Below are 19061 nucleotides of genomic sequence, written 5' to 3' on the forward strand. Positions count from 1 at the left end.
TAATATGGTATAATAAAGAAAAGAAGCAATTATAAAAAAAAAAAAATTAAAAAAAAAAACACCTTCACCCCTAACCCAACATAACCCTTAAAGTTGATCATACAATCTGATTGTACAATCGGTTTCAGATCTACCATCAACTACGTAGTGCCAGTACTTTCCTGAATACAATATGAACAGATAATGTGTGTCCTTTATTTTTGGTAAATCTAAAGCTGACCACACACTACCAAATCTCCTTTAGCTTTACCAAAAAATATGTAGTATCAAGTTAAAATTAGATTTAGTTCAAATCAGGCAGGTACAAATACTACACAGCTGATGGTAGATCTAAAGGAGATTGTACAAATAAACCCCCAATCCCCTCCCCCGTCTTATCGGTTGTGGACGTGATGGAGGAGACTCTCCTGTGCCGAGATCTTCCAGATCCACCAAATTGAAGAAATATGTTATCTGTACAAACTGTTCACATTTCTCACCAGATTTCATGAGATTCAGTTCATATTTTCTGTAATGTGATCAAAGAAAAAATCTCCTGACCGTCCCAGAGATCTTTATAGAACCTTTTCCTACCCATAACCCGGCATGGAGGGGCTCAGTGAAGGTGGTGGTGAAGGTGTGGATGTGTCTGATCGGGTCACACAGATCATAAAATGACAGCTGACCGGCCTCATAATCCACATAGATCCTGACTCTGTTACTGGGGAGATAGGGAGATATGATGATCCATTTCTTGTCATGTTTTAGATAACACTCACCTCTAGACCTGCGCAAACCCCAGGACTTCTTATTATCTCCAATCAGTGACTGCACTCCTCCCCTCTCTATACTGGGATAACACATCCCAACACTGCAATCTCCTGACTCACTGACATCCACTTCCCAGTAATGTCGCCCCGAGGAAAATCTCTGACTGCTTAATACCTGGGACCACCACTGAAATCTCTCCGGTGTTTCTGGACGATTCTGCTTTATATCTGACCTGGATACAGTTTTCATGTCATCTGATATCTGTAGATAATTATGAGCCGTGTTCACATCCAGTAATATGTCTGAAGCTTCCTGTATATTGAAGAATACATTTACCTCTTTTATCATATCAGATAACCCTGTGTGTAATGTGTGTGAGATTCCAAACACATCCAGATCCCCTCCATCATGGAGGAGTCCATCATGTCTCTCTCTGTCCTCATTATCTCCCTCCTCAGTATCACACAAGTCCCCTGTGTCTGATTCCTGTAGGACAGTCAGTGGGTCAGTCATGTTACACAGCTTCTCAATGTCCTCCATCTTCCTGGACAGATCCTCCTTTATTTCCAGCTGATCAATCAAATCAGACAATGCATGCGAGATCCGCTCTTCCTGGCTAGAGATGTTCCTCCGAACGCTCTTCTCCAGGTCCTCCAGATGTCTCCTGAGCTCTATGAACAGGGCAGTGACTCTCTCGTTTAGACTGGCTGATCTTTCTTGTACCTTTGCCTTATGTTCCTGCAGACTCCGGACTCTTTGCTCAATCTCCTTTCTATTAGAAATCAGTTTCTGCAGAACATTTCTCAGTTTCTGTTTTTTAGTCTCAGAGGCCTCATCCAGAGTCTCCACCTTGTGTCCCTGGTGTTCTCCATCCAGCCTGCAGGTCACACAGATCCAGGCAGAGTCCTCAGTGCAGTAATATTCAAGAAGTTTCCTATGGATGGAGCATTTTCTGTTCTCCATGGAAGTGGTGGGATCGGTTAGGACATGTTCTGGTGACTTGCTGTGGACTCTCAGGTGATTATCACACAGAGAAGCTTCACACAGCAGACAGGATATAACAGCAGGTACGGGAGAGTGATAGCAATAAGTACAGAAGATTCCAGTCTCCTTTTGATCTGGATGAGTAGATCGTAAAGTCTCCACTATATTACGTAGTGTTATGTTGCTCTGCAGTGTGGGACGACTCCAAGATCTTTTCCTGCACTGAGGACAGGAATAACCTCCAGACACCTCATGTGCATCCCACATACGATCAATACAGACCCGGCAGAAGTTGTGTCCACAGCTCAGCATTACAGGATCTTTATACATTTCCAGACAGATGGAACAGTCCAGCTCTCGTCTCAGATCAGCAGACGCCATTTCTGACAACAGAAGAGATAAAGGAAACTGAAAGTCTGACAATCAGAAACCAGAGGACAACACACATTTTTTCTGCACAGGGTTTTGCAACTTATATCTGCAAGTATGTGAATAAAGTTAATGTCTATAAGATGAAGTGGTATGTTCATACACGGGAGTGTTCTGGTCACATGCTGTAGTGACTGTAAAGCCTCGTACACACGATCAGAGACAAGGCTGATCATAACACAACATTAGCAGAAGTTGCCCAAAGGGTCTCGCTAAAGAGCTGGAAAATTTTTTTTTTCGTGTTTGTTGGCCGACAATTCTTTGCCATTTGTATGCAAGACAAGTTCATGGCCAACGCACTGCGGACAAAAGTCCTACGCTTTGTCCGATGAAAATCCGATCGTGTGTATGAGGCTTTAGACTTGTTTGCATCGTTTGAAAGAGAACATCACAAAACAGAACACTGAGAAAGTAAATGCAGTTCTATTAACTGGTTACATGTTGATATGTTTTACATGTTTTGTGTAAAAGAAATATTTTTCCAGAGTCAATCAACAACTTTACTTTTACCCAACTCCGGGCTGCTTTTAAATATAAAAATCCTGTTTTTTTTTTTATATTTCTACAACAGCTTGCCTGTAAAATCCTTTTCTTGGAGTACATCACAGGACACAGAGGCTCTTAGTAATTTCTATATGGGATGTCCAAAAGCAATGCCGTCTGAGGGGAGGGAGAAAAAAATAAAATCAGATCGCCAAACCTGAGGACCTATACTGCCGCCCGCAGCACATTGCATCCAAAGATGCTATCCTCACACCCATTAACCACTTAAGGACCGCCGCATGTACATATACGTCGGCAGAATGGCACGGACAGGCACATCCACGTACCTGTACGTCCCTGCCTAGACGTGGGTCCGATCGGGACCCCCCCCCCCCGGTACATGCGGCGGTTCCCGTGGCTGTCCGAGCGATCCAGGATGAGGGGGCGGCTGTTAGTTTTTGTCCGCCCCTCCGGATCGCTCTCAGCCAATCCGCACGCTCCCCCTGCGTGTCACTTCCTCCTCCTGTGTAAACACAGGAGGAGGAAGTGATGTGATCTCTCCTCTCGGCAGTATTTTCAACCGCCGCTGAGAAGAGATCACATCACACAGTGAGTCTGCACAACACTACACTGACACCAGGACACAGAGGCACATTAAACCCCTTGCGATCACCCCCCTGTCACAGTGTCACTGAATGCAGTTATCATATATGTACTGATCAATGCATTTAGTGTCAGTGTGACAGGCAGTTGGTGTTAGGTCCAGGGTAGCCCCCGTACCCCCCCCCCCATTAAAAGTTTTAACCCCTTGATCACCGCCCTAGTTAACCCTTTCACTCCCTATTGCCAGTGTCACTAAGCGATCATTTTTCTGATCGCTGTATTAGTGTCGCTGTTCCCGCTAGGTAGCCATTTTTTTTTATTGCGATTTTTTTTTACTAAAGACATGTGGCTGAATACATTTTGGCCTAAATGTTTGACTAAAATTTAGTTTGATTTTTCTTATAACAAAAAGTAAAAAATATTGATTTTTTTTGCAAAAATTCGCTCTATTTTTGTATATAGCGCAAAAAATAAAAATCGCAGAGGCAATCAATGAAATACCACCAAAAGAAAGCTATATTTGTGGGAAGAAAAGGATGCAAATTTTGTTTGGGAGCCACGTCGCACGACCGCGCAATGGTCTGTTAAAGCGACGCAGTGCCGAATTGTAAAAACCCTTTGGGTCATTTAGCAGCATATTGGTCCGGTCCTTAAGTGGTTAAGGCCCTTTTCACACTACAAAATAAATCCGTTTTAATAATCCGTTTTAAAATCGTCAGATAATGTTAAAAAACGGAAGTTATACGTCCTTTATAAAATATCATTAAAGTCTATGGGATTTTTTTATGTTCCGTAAAGATCCGTAATAGTCCGTTATAACATACGGACGTTAGTTATAACGGAATATGTGACGGGTCTTGCACTATTTTTTGTAAATTTTTTGTCCGTTGCAAGTAACGGATATATTAACGTCCGTTATATTTTAACATTGAAGTCTATGGCACATGGACGTTAGTAAATGTCTCCGTAAATGTCCGTTATGTTAACGGACGTTAATTTTACTGAGCATGGATATTCAGGGGAACCCCGCCGTCAATTTAAAACAAAAATGACGTGCGGTTCCCGGTAAATATCCATAACCAGACCCTTCAGGTCTGGTATGGATATTCAGGGGAACCCCGCCGTCAATTTAAAACAAAAGTGACGTGCGGTTCCCCGTAAATATCCATAACCAGACCCTTCAGGTCTGGTATGGATATTCAGGGGAACCCCGCCGTCAATTTAAAACAAAAATTACGTGCGGTTCCCCCTAAATATCCATAACCAGACCCATTATCCGAGCACGTTGACCTGGCCGGCCGCAGAAAAGAGGGGGGGACAGAGTGCGGCCCCCCCTCTCTCCTGAACCGCACCAGGCCACATGCCCTCAACATGGGGAGGATGTCCCCATGTTGATGGGGACAAGGGTCTCATCCCCACAACCCTTGCCCGGTGGTTGTGGGGGTCTGCGGGCGGGAGGTTTATCAGAATCTGGAAGACCCCTTTAACAAAGGGGACCCCCAGATCCTGACCCCCCCCCCTGTGTGAAATGGTAATGGGGTACACTGTACCTCTACCATTTCACGAAGGAAGTAAAAAGTATTGTAAAAAAACACACTGACACAAAAGAATAAAGTCCTTTATTAAAAAAAAAAAAAACTCCAGCGCTGAAAAATCCACTCGTTCCCGGCTTCCAGCGTTGTCCTGATCCTGCGACGGGTGCGGGTGATCTCCCGCGATGAGAAGATCCAGCGTCGGGTGATCTCCGCTCCGGCGATGTGAAGATCCATCCATCCGGCGCAGCAGCATCCCGGACCTCCTCTCACCGCTGGGCACAGCCCAGCGAATGAGCGGCTGAAGCAGTGACATTTCTTATATAGAGGAGGCAGAGCCACCCGTCACGTGACCCTGCCCCCTCTGACGTACCTCTGCTACATCACTGGGGAAGACCAAGAAGAGGAAAGGTCTTTCCTCTTCTTGGTCTTCCCCAGTGACGTAGCAGAGGTACGTCAGAGGGGGCAGGGTCACGTGACGGGTGGCTCTGCCTCCTCTATATAAGAAATGTCACTGCTTCAGCCGCTCATTCGCTGGGCTGTGCCCAGCGGTGAGAGGAGGTCCGGGATGCTGCTGCGCCGGATGGATGGATCTTCACATCGCCGGAGCGGAGATCACCCGACGCTGGATCTTCTCATCGCGGGAGATCACCCGCACCCGTCGCAGGATCAGGACAACGCTGGAAGCCGGGAACGAGTGGATTTTTCAGCGCTGGAGTTTTTTTTTTTTAATAAAAGGACTTTATTCTTTTGTGTCAGTGTGTTTTTTTACAATACTTTTTACTTCCTTCGTGAAATGGTAGAGGTACAGTGTACCCCATTACCATTTCACACAGGGGGGGGGGTCAGGATCTGGGGGTCCCCTTTGTTAAAGGGGTCTTCCAGATTCTGATAAACCTCCCGCCCGCAGACCCCCACAACCACCGGGCAAGGGTTGTGGGGATGAGACCCTTGTCCCCATCAACATGGGGACATCCTCCCCATGTTGAGGGCATGTGGCCTGGTGCGGTTCAGGAGAGAGGGGGGGCCGCACTCTGTCCCCCCTCTTTTCTGCGGCCGGCCAGGTCAACGTGCTCGGATAATGGGTCTGGTAATGGATATTTAGGGGGAACCGCACGTCATTTTTGTTTTAAATTGACGGCGGGGTTCCCCTGAATATCCATACCAGACCTGAAGGGTCTGGTTATGGATATTTACCGGGAACCGCACGTCACTTTTGTTTTAAATTGACGGCGGGGTTCCCCTGAATATCCATACCAGACCTGAAGGGTCTGGTTATGGATATTTACCGGGAACCGCACGTCACTTTTGTTTTAAATTGACGGCGGGGTTCCCCTGAATATCCATACGACTTCTGGAGCTGGACTTCAAGAAAGGGTGAAATGTTTTTTATTAACGGACGTTAGAAAGGAATGATATAACGGATGTATACGGATATATACGGATAAACATTATCCGTTTTCAATAAAGGAAGAATGGTAAAATATTTATCCGTATGTATCCGTTATTAAATCCGTTAATAAACGTCCGTTAATAGGTGTAAAACGGATATTATAAAACGGACATACAATCCATAGTGTGAAAGAAGCCTAACATCCACCTGATAAATTCTGGTGAAACTATGGACTGAAGAGCAAGTAGCGGCCTTGCAAATCTGAGTCATGGAGGCTTGATGATGCACTGCACATGAAGCACCAACTGCTCTGGTAGAGTGCGTCTTAACTTGAATAAGAACTTTCCTTTGCAAATCTTGAACAACTTGCTGAGTCCACTTAGAAATAGTAGATTTTGACACTGCCCGTCCCTTTCTAGGGCATTCTGGCAGGACAAACAAAACATTGGTTTTCTGGATCTGAGCGGTTGCCTTCAGATAGGCCTTCACTGTTCTCACTACATTCAGAGAATTTAAAGACCTTTCGTCCACACGAGGTTCCGGATAAAAAAGGGAAGGCAGCATAACATCTTGGAACAGATGAAACCCCAACGCTACCCTAGGTAAAAAGTTTGGATGAGGACGCAACACCACCTTATCCTTGTGAATAATTAAATATGGCCTTTTAGAAGAAAAAAGCTGCCAACTCTGAGACTCTTCTTGCAAAAGATATAGCGACCATAAAAAACAATTTTCTTGTCAAAAGGACAAAGAGAATATGGTGCAAAATCTCAAAAGGCTGTTTTGTAGCAGACAAAATAAAGATTCAAGTCCCATGGGCACAAGGGTGACCTAACGGGCAGATGAATATGCATCACCCCCTGTATAAAGGCCCAGATCAGGGAATGAGAAACAAGCGGTCTTTGAATAAGTACCGATAAGGCTGAGACCCGACCTTTGACAATACTCAAGGCCAGCTTCATTTCCAGCCTTAACTGTAGAAAGGCAAGACTTCTACCTATGACAAACTTCCCAAGAAGTACCACAAAGCGATCTTTTTTTTTTTTTTTTTTTTGCTTTGAAGAACACTTCTCAAACACCATCTCAAAAGCCCTAAACCGTCCGCGGGAACTATTCAAACGGGTCGCTCAGTCTATGAACCCCACCTCAACTCAATAATTCTGTAATGAACTATCCGATTTCTTTTTTATTGACAAAACCAAAAATATTTGTGTAATAATTTAACAGAAAAACACAACCAACCCCATTCAGACAAAGCAAGAAAAAGAAATCAATACAAAAAGGCTGCGATCCACAAATTTTTCGCTGGTCCCAATTACCATCAACACCACCAAAAGCCTCCGAGACAACACATCACCAAATGACACCATTTCTACAAAATTCCTGAAAGAATGTACCGACATCTTGGCACCCACCATAACGCACATCATGAGCCAATCATTCAAAGAAGGTATTGTTCCGAGTTCCCTCAAGCAAGGCATAATTAAACCCCTCCTAAAGAAACCCAACCTCGACCCTAAAGACCCAAACCATCGCAGACCGGTAACAAGCCTTAATACCATCTCCAAGATCATGGAGAAAGCAGTAGTACAACACCTACAACTAGGGTTGTCCCGATACCAATACTAGCATCGGTACCGATACCAAGCATTTGCCCGAGTACTTGTACTGTCGGCGGTGATCAGTGCGTGGGGAAGTTACAAGCACTGATGTATAGATTTAAAAGTAATTTCTCAGTTTCTCCCCCCCCCCCTCCCCCGACTTTCAGCCGCTTTAAAATCAGCGGTGATCGGTGCTTGTAACTCCCCCACACGCGATCACCGCTGACTGTCCCGTGTCCTCCTCCAGCCCCCCTCTGTTTTGCTGCAGTCTCTCTCCCTCCCTCTGTGTCCCCCCTTCCGTGCTCCTCCTCCACCCCCTGGAAATGTCAGGATGGAGAGCGGGGTAGGAGCCGGTAAATCCGGCTCCGAATGGACAGAGTGAGTGATCACTGACTGTCTATTCACATAACTGAAACATCGTAAACTGTGATTACAATGTTTCAGTTTATGAATGAAGAGAAGATGCTGTCTTCACTCCATTTATTTTCAGAGCAGCTAATGCTGCTGAGAAAGGGACTGGGGAACATGTGTCCCTAGTCCCTATCTTAAAGGGGAGATGTCAGAGGTCTGTTAAGACCCTTGATATCTCACCAAAGCCCCCCCCCCCCCCCCCCAACAGGGCTGAAAAAAAAAAAAAAAAAAAAAAAGAATAAAATAAATTGTAGAAGTGCTGCTGAACCTTAGTGCAGCTTTTGACATGGTAGACCACAACACCCTGCTCACTCGACTCAAAGAAGTAGCCGGAGTCTCGGACTTGGCCCTACCCTCGTTCGCATCCTTCCTAGAAAAGCAATCGCAGACAGTGAAACTAGGAGGCTTCATGTCAGAAACACGGACCATTACATGCAGAGTCCCTCAAGGACTCAACATCTACCTCTGTCCACTACTCAAAATCATCAGCAAACAGGACCTGCGCTACCACTCTTATGCTGATGACACGCAACTTTACTTTCAAATCACCAACAAAAAAGACCAATATCACGAACTAGGAAAATGCCTCACTCTCATCGATAATTGGATGACGGAAAGCTCCCTCAAACTCAATGGTTCCAAAACAGAACTTCTTAATTTTCACACAAATCGACCCACCATCCTTGGACAAACCATCATCCTAAGCAACAAAGTTAAAAGCCTCGGAGTCATCTTTGACTCAGACATGACGATGGACGCACAAATAGGAGCAGTAGTCAGTGGTTCTCACCATCTTCTCCGCCTGCTGCGTAGACTCATCCCCTTCATCCCGGAAGAGGATACAGCAGTAGAGGTTGGAACAAACATCAAATCCCGACTCGACTACGCAAACTCTCTCTACCTAGGACTACCCAAATACCAGATTTCGTGTCTACAAGTCGTCCAGAACTCGGCAGCCAGACTGGTAACCAACCTCCCCAGTCTTGAGGTCCCTCCAATGGCTAGCTGCAAATGATTGGGTCACATTCAAGACCCTCTGCCACACTCACAAGGAAACGCTCAATACTTAAGCGAGAAAATAAACCCCTACGTCACCAATCGCGTCCTCCGGTCAACCTCCAAATCCCACTACAAATCTAAAGGAGAATGAAGCTTTGCAGTCAGCTTCTCATGTCTGTTGTACCCAATGCAAACAATGCCAATACTAATCAAGCATAAGGACATTCAAAAGATCTATAGAGCTCTTTGGCCTTCCTGTGGCGCTGTAAAAGATTTTGCATTGCGTTAACGAAACTATATCTCCCAAAGAGTGAAGAAGAGGCAGGTTTCCCTTTTATTTGATTGTATAATTAATCTTGCTTACTTCATCTAGGATTAGACTGGTTAGTTCAGGGATCAAAGTTCACCAACTTTGGGGTGGAGTCGGCCAAGGCACATCCATACCATCTATCCTTCATAGCAGACCCTTGGGGGTCTCTCCACACATCTCTACCATTACTTGGCAACCCCATGCTACCACAGACGACCCACCATAAAGCATTCAACACATGGAAGCTTAAAGGCCTAACGAACGTGGTTTCTCTTTACGACACAGTCAATGAGCGTCTTAAATCCCACCAAAAAAAAAAAAATTGCATCTGACTTTGGTCTTCCGGACCAACACATCTTCTACGTCATGCAGCTTTCAACCTTCATCAACAAAATCTGTCAAAAATCACATCTCAGATTCTGATCTACATTTTTAGACAAACTCATTGCAGCTCGGACTATTTTTTACAGCGGAGGTCTATAATCCTCTCATACCTTTCTACACCAAGCCACTGGAGTACACAGCTTCAAAAGCCTGGGGAAAAGACATTCCTCTATACCAGGGGTCTCCAAACTTTTCAAACAAAGGGCCACTTTATTGTCCTTCAGACAATAGGAGGGCCGGATTGTGGCCAGCGGGGGGCAGAAAACCTTAGTTACACTTACCGGTGACGGTATTTCTACGAGTCTTTCAGGACAGCACTTGGAGAGAGCGCAGCTCCACCCACTTCCCAGGAAACACTGCAGCTATAGCTTTAAATTCCGCCCACTTCCACCATGACCTCAGTTGTTAACGAGTACCTCCGGCCATGCTGAAATTAGATAAGCAGAACAAAGCAATAATACATGTTAGCATTTATACATTCACCTTTATAAAAACCAAGGGAGGGTTATCGGTGCTGTCCTGAAAGACTCGTAGAAATACCGTCACCGGTAAGTGTAACTAAGGTTTTCTCGTCTCGTCTTTCAGGACAGCACTTGGAGATGATAACCGAGTACTTACTCTAGGGTGGGACCACCGCTTGCAGGACTTTCCTGCCAAAAGATTGCTCCGCTGCTGCGAGCAAATCCATTCTGTAATGGCGAGTGAATGTAGAAAAACTCGTCCACGTGGCTGCTTTACAGATATTTTCTGGTGAAGCTCCAGCTCTTTCCGCCCAGGATATTGCCATTGCCCTTGTAGAATGAGCCACCACTCCCGTGGGAGGTTCCATATCCATGGCCTTGTAAGCCTCATGGATAGCCATACGAAGCCATCTAGCTAAAGTGTTTTTGGAAGCTCCATAGCCTTTCCGAGCTCCCGAGAACAACACAAAGAGAGAATTTGCTTTCCTAAATTCACTAGTGATCTCTAGATGCACTAAACACCTTCTTACATCCAAAGTATGAAAATCTCTCTTTTGGACCAGATGGATCTGGACAGAATGTAGGAAGAATTATTTCTTGTGTTCTATGAAAAGCTGATGCTACCTTAGGTAGGAAACCCGGATCTGTCCTTAACACAACCCTATCCTGGAAGATGGTCAAAAAGGGTTCAATAATTGACAAGGCTTGAAGTTCACTGACTCGCCTAGCTGAAGTGACTGCAACCAGCAAAACCAACTTCAACGTCCAATACTTGAGTGAAGTTTCTACAAGTGGTTCAAAGGGTCTTTTAGTCAGACCTCTTAAAACAACTGATAAATCCCATTTGGGAAAAAATTTAAACGGTACAGGCCTAGCCCTGGCTAAGGCCTTAAAAAATCTGATAATATAGGGATCCAGAGATAACCTTCTCTCTAGAAAAACTGAAAGTGCAGCAACCTGAGATTTCAGGGTGCTGGCTGCCAGACCTTTGTCCATCCCGTCCTGTAAAAACTCCAGGACCGACAAAATACTTAAAGGAGGACAATCCTTGGACTCACACCAAAAATAAAAAATTTTCCAGGTTTTAAAATAAATAGCCCTGGTAACTTCTTTCCTGCTACTAAGCAGGGTACTAACTAAACGTCTAGACAAACCCTTACTCTCTAGGATTTGTTCCTCAGTAGCCAAACCGCAAGCTTTAGATGACTTGCGTCTGGATGCAGAAGGGGACCCTGGAACAGCAAGTCCTTCCTGACTGGAAGCAGCCAATGAGCCTCTATTGCTAGATCTAACAGGGTTGAAAACCAGGGCCTCTTGGGCCAATAAGGAGCTACCAAAATCAGAGTCGTCCTTTCCTCCTGCAATTTTCTGAGAACTAGCGGGATCAATTGAACCGGGGGAAAGGCGTAGCACAAGCGGAAGGACCAACGCTGGGCTAACGCATCCAGTCCCTCTGCTTGGTCCAGCCTGTTGAGGGAGAAAAAACGTGGGACCTTTGTGTTGGCTTGAGATGCGAACAAATCTATTTGGGGAGTTCCCCACCTGTCCACTATTTCCTGAAACACCTCTTGGTTTAGGCTCCATTCTGACTCCAGAACCCTCTGTCTGCTCAAAAAATCCGCCAGATGGTTCAGGTCGCCCTTCAGGTGTACAGCAGACAAGGATGCCACGTTTACTTCTGCCCAATACAGAATTTGCAAGGCCAGATTCAGTAGGCACCTGCTTCTCGTGCCCCCCTGCTTTGACATATATGCCACTGCCGTGGCATTGTCCGATAGGACTTGAACATGTTGACTCTGAAGAGGCTGACTGAAGGCCCTTAGTCCCATGAAAATGGCTCTCAACTCCCTCCAATTGGAGGATCTCCTGGAATCCTCCCTTGACCAGGATCCCTGGGCCATCTGTCCCTCGAGATGGGTGCCCCACCCCCAGGAACTCGCATCCGTTGTTAGGATCTTTGTCGTGGGGAAGGTCCATAACAGACCCAGACTCAGATTTGCTCGAGTCCTCCACCACCAAAGTTTTCTTTTTACCTGAGGTGGGATCAAAAACTGTTTTTCCAGGATTCCCGAAAGCCCAGTTTCGGAGGATCGCCAGCTGGAGATCTCTTGCATGGAGACGGGCCCACTGAACTGCTGGAATAGAGGCTGTGAGGAGACCCAGAGTGGACATAGCTGTCCGGACAGTTATTGGGAGATTTGTCTGTACTGCCTTTACTGCTGCTTGTACTTTGACAATCTTTTCCTCCGGAAGGAAGATCTTTTCCTGAACTGAGTCTATGGAATACCCCAGAAAGACTATAACTTGAGAGGGAACCAGGTTCGACTTTTCTTTGTTTAAAATCCAACCTAATTCCTCTAAATGGGACTGAGTCCTCCTCAGGTCTCTGAGCAACCGATCCTCTGTTTTGGCAAACAGTAGGAGGTCGTCCAGGTATGGGATCACAGACACTCCCTCCAACCTGAGTGGTGCTAGTGCTTCTGCCACTACCTTTGTGAATATTCTGGGGGAGGAGGAGAGCCCGAAGGGGAGGGCTCTGAATTGAAAATGTTTCACCTCCTTCCCCGTCCTGATCGCCAAGCGAAGGAAGCGTTGTGATGAGGCCTTTATTGGGACATGCAGGTATGCATCCCTCAGATCTATTGAAGCAAGAAAGCATCCTGAAGGGAGAAGCTTCCTTACTGAATAGATGGAGTCCATCCTGAATTTTTTGTAACGGATTGACTTGTTCAGGATTTTTAAGTTTAGAATCAATCTGAACTTTCCTGACGGCTTCCTCACTAAGAACACGTGGGAGTAACACCCCAACCCTTCCTCGTGCTGGGGAACAGAAGTGATAACCCTTTGCTGAAGAAAATCTTCTATTAGTGTCATCATTGCCTGAGATTTCTCCTGATCTTTTGGCAACTGAGTCACATAAAACCGGGACGGTGGATTTTCCGAAAATTCCAGTGCGTAGCCCTCTGCGATCACCTTCAAGACGAACGCACTGGAAGTTGCTACTTCCCACTGTGGGAGAAAGGACTGAAGACGCCCTCCCACAGCTGGAAGACCGTCATTGGGGTTTTGAGGGCTGACTGGGGGAATGAAACAACACCCCCGGCTTGCCTCGGCCCCTCGGAGGCCGCCAGGACTTACCACCTCTCTGTGCCTCCTTTGAATTTTGGGACTGGAAAAAAGAACGAAAATTCTTCTTGGCTTGTGGCACTACTTTCTTTAAAGGGAAAGCTTTCTTCTTATCTGCTGTTCTGTCTAGGACTGCCTCTAGCCCAGAACCAAACACTAAGTCCCCCTCAAAAGGTAGACCGCACAGCTTCACCTTTGAAGCTGCGTCCCCTGACCAAGTCTTAACCCACAGGGCTCTCCTAGCCGAGTTAATTAAGGCCGAGGACCTAGCTGACATCCTTATTGATTCCGCTGAGGCATCTGCCATGTACCCTACAGCGTTGACCAATACTGGTAAGGACTCCAGAAGTTCCTTGCGAGAGGTACCTGCCTCAATATGGCTTTTTAATTTATCCAGCCAGTGTTCCAGGTTCCTAGCTACTACTGTAGACGCCATAGCAGGCTTGAGGTTGGCTAGTGTGGAATCCCACGCCTTTTTAAGAAGAGCATCAGCTCTCTTGTCCATGTTATCCTTTAAGGCACCCATGTCCTCAAAAGCTAAATCTGTGTTACGTGACACTTTTGAAAAAGCTGCGTCAAGTTTGGGTTTCTTATTCCAGACCTGCGCTTCGTCTTCATCAAACGGGAACCTTCTCTTCAAAGATTTAGAGAAGAAGGGGGCCCTCTCCGGATCCTTCCATTCTCTCCTGATAGCATCCGATAAAACTTTGTGTACTGGAAAGGTCTTGTGTTTAACCTCATCTAACCCCTGGTACATTTTGTCGTGTAGCGACAATTGGGCCTTACCTCCTTAATATTAGGGGTAGCATGAATTGTTTTTAGGAGATCGTCTACCTCCTCTAATGACAATTTGTAACGAGAAGAGGATTTATCTCTATCATCGTCCTCTTCTGCATCAGACCCTGAAACCACCACTCTTAGGCTCCTCATCCTCAGACTCACTAGCTACCCCCCCCTGGGACTAGTGGAAGCCCTAGGGTAGAATGTGAAAACGGACGTTTGTCTAGGAAGGAACGGAACGATGAAAAGGTCTGTTCCAATTCCTTCCTAAAGGAGGAAAGCACTCTCCTTGGTTGTCAGAGGGTGCACTGGCAGAGGCTTCCTCTCTAACCAAATCTGCAATGCAGGTTTTGCATTATTGCTTATGCCATGAGCCCTTAATGAGGGAATTTTTGCAAACAGCACACTTCTTTTTAGGTGGTGGCAATGCATCCTTAAGCTTTTCTTTACATTTCTGCAAAACATTAAAAGACAACAACGCTATGCTTACTTTTTGTATCAGAACATTTAGCAAATAAATATGCCACCCACAGCAGTGAACAAAACACCTAGTTCCCATCACCACTGTGCAAACACAAACAAGCATTTCTCCCAAAGACATTCACCAGGGATAGTGCTGCAGGCTCCCCTCCCCCTTAAGGGGCAACAGGAGGGACACAGAACCCAGGAGAGTGGAAACCGCTGTTCCTACCTGGGCCAGGCTGGTGCTTGTGGCTCCCGCTCCCGCCACCTCCGCTGCCTCAGCTGTCTCCATCGCTCCCAGCGTATAGCAGCCGTCCGGTTCTTCCATTTTAAATTTTCCCGGTTAACCTCGTCGCCACGAGGACCGGAAGTGCACCGCCGAGGCCGCCTCCCTTCTGCGCTCCAGCAGCTGGAACCGGAACTGCCGGCGCACCGCCGGAAGTTCCGCCCCCCCCGGAAATGACGTCGCCCGCCATCCGGAACGGCTCCACGTGAACTCGGAACAGGCACCTGACCTGTTCCCTCAGCCCACGCTAGCCGCCTATGGGGGCAGACACCTCCAGCAGCCTTCGCCCTCGCTGGGCCCGAGAAAGGGGAGAGCACCGAAGCATCCCCCGCCCGTCAGAGGGGATGCTGGGTCTGCCTGAAATTCAAGATACAACCGACCGCAGGTATGCTTTTTGCCATCTCCACCTGGAGAGAGTACAGCACACCCCTGGTTCCCTGCAGCTCTTCCACCATGGCCGGAGGAAACACAACAACTGAGGTCATGGTGGAAGTGGGCGGAATTTAAAGCTATAGCTGCAGTGTTTCCTGGGAAGTGGGTGGAGCTGCGCTCTCTCCAAGTGCTGTCCTGAAAGACGAGACGAGAAAATGTCCTGGACCCAGCTCCAGTGAGAATAAATGTGGCTTCAGGGTTGGTGGTCAGTAGGAGGAGTAGGGCCCCCATCAGTAGGAGGAATAGTATCCCATCATTGATCTTAGTAGAAGAAATAGTGCCCCCTTGTTGGCATCAGTGGGAGAAATAGTGCCCCAAGGGCCACATAAAGGCAAGCAAAGGTCCTCGGGCCGCCGGTTTGGAGACCCCGCTCTAGACAACCTTCCCCACCTACTACAGAGGATACAAAACTAACATCAATGAATCCTAGAGGGAAACCCAATTTAAATTGCTTCATAGGGCATTTATAAGTGATTGGTAGGGGGCGCTGTTGTGACAGGAATATAGCAAACCTATTACTGAATGACAGAAATATTATACTAAAATAAATAAATAAATCTGATCGATATGTGATAGCAATTACAAAACTCATGTGATATAGAATAAAAAATGTTCAAAATATATCAACCAAAACCAAATTCCAAAGAATTAGTTGGGTCAATATTTAAAAGAAAAGATCCACAAAAGAACCTCTAAAGAGCGATGTGCTCCCAAAACCATATATCAGAGAATAGATATATTTGTGATAATGTCCATATATTCCTAGAATAGTGGTGAACCACTAATAAACACAGGAGTGAATCTTCTAAATGGTCCAGAAAATAAACATGCAATCTTCTCATGGACAGCAATGCTCCTTCCACCAATTACGCAAAACGACACCCAAAAGTGCGGATAATAAATGCGCTTACCAAAGCGATTAGACTCCTTTAACTAAAAAGAGTCAAAATCGCTGGTGCAGTTGTTAATGTCTGCAAACATGTAGTGCGTCCTCCAGTGGTTAAACACAGGCAAATCTTCTCCCAGTAATCTCATAAATGGGACATAAAACAGAAAAAAGCTCCATAGTGCAACCGGTTTTTATTTTAAAATTATAAAACAAATCATGGGCCAAGTGGCCACTTACATTAAAAGGTGCCCATCCCGACACTGGGGGCCTTGAATAGAGGAGGTAGCAAACCTCAATTTTGCGTGTGGCGTATGTCTCCTCTCGCCTCGCCAGCTCACAGGGTCGGATGATGGGAAATTAGTAAAAAGCGTGACGCACTACATGTTTGCAGACATTAACAACTGCACAAGCGATTTTGACTCTCTTTTTAGTTAAAGGAGTCTAATCGCTTTGGTAAGCGCATTTATTATCCGCACTTTTGGGTGTCGTTTTGCGTAATTGGTGGAAGGAATATCTGAAGCATTGCTGTCCATGAGAAGATTGCATGTTTATTTTCTGGACCATTTAGAAGATTCACTCCTGTGTTTATTAGTGGTTCACCACTATTCTAGGAATATATGGACATTATCATTATCACAACCCGGAACCCGGATAGGCAAGGCCAGCGATGGAATGGCCAAGCTCATGAAACAACACAGTCAGTGTGGTGGTAGGAAACAAAAAAAAGGAAAAAGCTCCCAATGGTACAGATAAAAAACAAAAAAACCAATGAAGGTTTTTATTAAAATAAAATGAATAAAATCACGTGATGCAGTATGGGGTAACATACATAGTACCCCATACTGCTTTTAAACTGTATCACGTGATTTTATTTTATATTAATAAAAACCTTCATTGTTTTTTTTGATCTGCACCATTGGGAGCATTTTCCTTTTTTTGTTTCCTACCACCACACTGACTGTGTTGTTTCATGAGCTTGGCCATTCCATCGCTGGCCTTGCCTATCCGGGTTCCTGTTCCAGAAGCAAGGTGTCTGATCCAGACCGGTTTCACCATCTCAACTGGAGTGACCATCCCTGCAGAGCCATTTGCACAGAGCCCAGGGTCCATTGTGACCACCATGCCTGATTTGACTTACTGCTAATACTATACTAGCATGTAAGTCCACCACAGCTGGTAAGAATACCCATCCCCCCCTTTTTTTTTTATATTTTGAGGATTGCTACAGACAAGCCATTACTGCTGACTTCATTTGTTTGAACTGTTATTATATGTGAATTGTTTCATTCATTCATTGGGAAACACACCTATGAACTACTCACATTGCTTATCACACCTGGTTGGCGTTTTCATTCACCAATTCGGTAATATATGCATGGACTTTAAACACCATTACATCCATGCTGTGTGAATCTTACTTTTTTTGTTTTTATTTTCCATGTAATGTGAATTTGGCAGCATTTTCACGGATCAATCAGCGCTGCACTTATTTTTCTATGCATTACAAGCCGCACCCTATGGAACCGTTCATATCAATGCGACTCCGACTTGTGCCAATTTTTAAAATGTTCCTGCACCATTTTTGGGTGATTTCCAACGCCACTTGCATCAACATTTGCGCATAAAGTCGCACAGATGTTGGCAAGCCGCACATGAAATCGCACTGACCGGCGGCTTTGAAATCATGCTGAAGTAGTGCGATTTCAAAAGCTGCGGTTGGTGTGAACTGGGGGCTACTGGCACCCCAAACGCTATGCGATTCTGCTGCGCCTTCCGGAAAAGAGCAGGAACTTTTTTGGGTGACAAACGCGCATAGGGCAGCCCATCGAAGCGAATGGTCCCTCTGATGTGCAACTCACGTGCGTTCATGCCACACAATTTTTTTTTTTATGTGAATGCAGCCCAAGCCCTTGGTTCCCATTGAAGTGATTTGGCAAATCGCATAGCAAGAGTTCCTGCACTACTTTTGGGGATTTCGGGTGCGACTTCAATAGACATCTGTGCATTAAGGATGCTTTCAAGTCGCAAAAAAAAAAAAAAAACACACAACACTATACAAGGCACTAAAATGTGGCTTTGAAATTGTGCGATTTCAGATGAAGTCGCACGATTTCAAAGCCGTGTTCAATGCGAATGAGGGCTCAGGGGGGGGGGGGGGGGCTACAAGCTTCACGTGATTGTTCAAAGGTGCGTTCTGGCGCACAATTCTGTCACACTGCATAGCACCCAAACGCATGCATTTTGCAATTTCTGCACGATTTTGGAATCGTAGGGAAATCGCCAAGTACAAATGGCTCCTAAACGATTTTACACTCGCGTTTCGTCAAGCTGGAAAGATCGCACTGCGTTTGGGGTACCGCTTAAGATGAATAAGACCCAAAACGCTCACTGTTGTGCGATTCCAGAGCGGCCACACGTGAGCTGTACTAGCAGAAGACGGACGGCGATCGCTCACAATAAAACTTCAAAGAACTTTTGCTCACCTGCACATAAAAAATCGATCGCTAAACATTCGCCTAACATGACAAACCCCCCAAGCAAAGGCGAGAAAACGCAGCGACTCCAACCAGCAAATATTACGATTATTTTTATACAGCGCAACAGTTTGCACAGCACTTTACAATATAAAGAAACACAATAAGGAATAGGAAGGCCTTGGTCATGGAGCTTACAATCTAAAAATCAGAGCACTCACCTCCACTATGCACAGATGTCTTATGCAACCGACAACCACTCTGCAGGAAAT

At 45.7% G+C, this 19061-nt stretch overlaps 1 protein-coding gene across 1 annotated transcript; it reads right to left on the reverse strand.

The window, feature by feature from the left end:
- Positions 1-78: 78 nt before the first annotated feature.
- LOC120941647 (E3 ubiquitin-protein ligase TRIM39-like) lies at positions 79-19055 on the reverse strand. Its single transcript, XM_040355177.1, has 2 exons — positions 19011-19055; positions 79-2117 (listed from the first exon to the last, which is right to left on the reverse strand). The coding sequence occupies exon 2, from the start codon at positions 2113-2115 to the stop codon at positions 520-522; it is 1596 nt and encodes a 531-aa protein (XP_040211111.1). The 5' UTR covers positions 2116-2117; positions 19011-19055; the 3' UTR covers positions 79-519.
- Between the last annotated feature and the right edge of the window lie 6 nt (positions 19056-19061).

This window comes from Rana temporaria, chromosome 5, assembly GCF_905171775.1.
Source record: "Rana temporaria chromosome 5, aRanTem1.1, whole genome shotgun sequence".
NCBI classification, from domain to species: domain Eukaryota; kingdom Metazoa; phylum Chordata; class Amphibia; order Anura; family Ranidae; genus Rana; species Rana temporaria.